This window comes from Vombatus ursinus, unplaced genomic scaffold (assembly GCF_900497805.2).
Source record: "Vombatus ursinus unplaced genomic scaffold, bare-nosed wombat genome assembly UNPS02014777.1, whole genome shotgun sequence".
Lineage (NCBI taxonomy): Eukaryota > Metazoa > Chordata > Mammalia > Diprotodontia > Vombatidae > Vombatus > Vombatus ursinus.
In genome coordinates, this window is record NW_020954555.1 from 2,503,709 (window position 1) to 2,506,217 (window position 2,509).

At 48.8% G+C, this 2,509-nt stretch overlaps 1 protein-coding gene across 2 annotated transcripts in view; it reads left to right on the forward strand.

The window, feature by feature from the left end:
- Positions 1-2,509, forward strand: part of TMEM222 (transmembrane protein 222) — an 11,315-nt gene that overhangs the window by 4,487 nt on the left and 4,319 nt on the right. For both annotated transcript variants that reach the window (XM_027864926.1, XM_027864927.1), the window contains exons 2-3: positions 453-537; positions 2,426-2,457. In XM_027864926.1, the coding sequence (XP_027720727.1) occupies positions 453-537; positions 2,426-2,457 (117 nt within the window). The remainder of the gene's footprint in view (positions 1-452; positions 538-2,425; positions 2,458-2,509) is intronic.

Below are 2,509 nucleotides of genomic sequence, written 5' to 3' on the forward strand. Positions count from 1 at the left end.
GTTCTTTCTCTGGATGTGGACAGCATTTTCCATCGTGAGTCTTTTGGTGTTGTCTTAGATCCCTGCATTGCTGAGAAGAGCTAAGTCTGTCAAAGTCAGTCATCACACAATGTGACTGTTACTGTGTACAATGTTCTCCTGGTTCTGCTCATTTCACCCAGCATCAGTTAAGACACTCTTTAAAGAAGCCTCCCATGGATCTGCCTTATTTCAGGCCCAGCTCTGGTGCCTTTCCCTGATTCCCTTTTGTTGTTACTCCGCTCTCCCTCTCCAAAATACCTTGTTTTATTACTCTCTGTGGACCCACTGCATCTCACCACCCCCTCCCCCACTCCCACTTAGACTCTTAGAAGATCTTATGTCTTTGACTTTGTATCCCCAGCCCTAGCACCATGTCTTGTACCTCATGAACCCTTAATGAATGTTTGTTGAATTGAACCTTTGTCTTGCAGGTGGGTTTTCCCCTTTATTGGCCACATGGGAATCTGTACTTCCACGGGTGTCATTCGGGACTTCGCAGGCCCCTACTATGTCTCGGTGAGTCCCCAGACCTTGATCTCTGAAGTACACAGAGATCCACTTCTAAATCAGCTATCTCTGTGGTTGGCTGTCTTTTCATCCACCCCAGACTTCTGGTCACAAAGATGGAGCAAAGCCTGCAATTAGCAGGTGGTGTATTTATTTCTTTCCCCTCCATTGTTCTGATACTAGCACCAGCACCTCTTGTCCCAAGGGCATTGTCCAGGAGAGTCAGAGTGGCCAGTACCACTTCAGCAGCTGTCGTCCTCATCTGTGGACCAGCACTTTCCCTGAACAGTCATCTCCGTCACCTTTAGGCCTCCCTTCACAGCAGGGAATGCAAACATGAAAAAATAGCCAGTTACAAGGCACTTGATGCTAATGAAGGGTATGGAAAATAAGTTGTTGAGAGAAGTGTTAAGTGTGTCCTGACCACATGGTGATCTCTCCCTTCCCTTTCCTTCCCTTCCCAACTGACAGAATTAGAATTCCAGGTAATCACTCTTCCATGTCTCACTTTTCCTAACTCCGAACAGTAGAGGTGATGAGATCATAGAGGTGGGGTGTTGGGGGAAACCTATAGAATCATCCCTTAGATGCAGGTCTGAGCAGAAGGCTAGCATATGGCCGTCCAGAACAGGGGTCTCAAGACTCCTGAGAATGATAGTCTTCTTCCATCTCACTGGAAGGAGGCACACTTACCAGCGTAGGTCTAATTCATTTAGAAGATCATGTGGCATCATGTCATTGGTCAAACTGCGTTGACCATTGGTCCTAGCAGCCAGTCAGCTTCAGTAGGGCGGTGGTGAGGGAAGGGGCATGGGAGTAACCTTTGAAAGAGCCTTGTTCTCCCCTCTCCCACCAGCTCCTCCATCAGCCAAGGAATGGCTCATCATTGGAGTGGTGGTGCCTATGGGCACATGTGGTGCCCAGGACCCCTCCCAGGACATCTTCATATCCATAGTAACTGGTCATTTTGATCTCAGGCCAGATCACTAAGATACCTTTTTTTTCTCTTGGGGACACTAGATACTGGTCTCCCTGCCTTCCTACTTTACCACTCTTAAAAATGCTTTCAGCCAGGATTCTTTTTTTTAACTTGGTCTGCTAGAGATCTAGAATTCAGTCCTGGCCAGAATGACAGGATCCCCTGATTAGACCTAGAAGAGATCTCAGATTTCTCTAGCACAACTTCCTGCTCCTTGCAAGAAACTTCCTCAGCAGGCCATCCAGCAGGTGCCCACATGCCTCTGCCCAGACACTGCCAGGAGGCTCTCCCTTGCAAGGCAGACCATTCTACCATCAGAAAGGTTTTCTCTTTTTTGAGCTAGAATATGTCTCCTAGTAACTCCCACCTTTGAATTGTGAAAGAATTTTTTCTACCAACAAAGACAAGGAAAGGAGGAAAAACAGCTTTCAGTAGGGCTTCCCTGAGGGTCCCAGAAAAGCTGCCCTTGGGTCTTCTGCCATGGATTATTACAAAGGAGTTCCCCTCCCAGTTCTCTCTCGGGCCCTTGTAGGCATTCTTAGTTCCAGCCACCTCATCTACCCCAGGACCCCAACCCCATTTTCTTTTCCACTTTAGGGGAAGGGAGTAGTGATCAGCCTTCCCCTCCTCCCCGCAGCTCTGTGCTCCGTGATGGGAGGTCTCAGCCGACCCTTTATGGTCCTTTTCTGTAGTTGGACCCAGGTGACAGTGTTAGGTGCCTTAGGGAGGGGGCTGAACTCTGATTAATTCACTGTGCACATGCCGCTCTTGCCCTTTGGGGCGTCTTCCCTTCGCCTTAGGCCCTGACCGTCCACTGTGGCACCAGGCCTGGGGTGATTTCCTTCCTGATGGCCCAGCCGGTCCCCTCTTGGCCTAACATGACATTTGAACATAGGATTTTCTCTTCTTTCCCCACAGGAAGACAATATGGCCTTTGGGAAACCTGTGAAGTAAGTTATTAAGAACTTAGCTTGGAGGGTGGGTGAACCCCATATGCCCCTG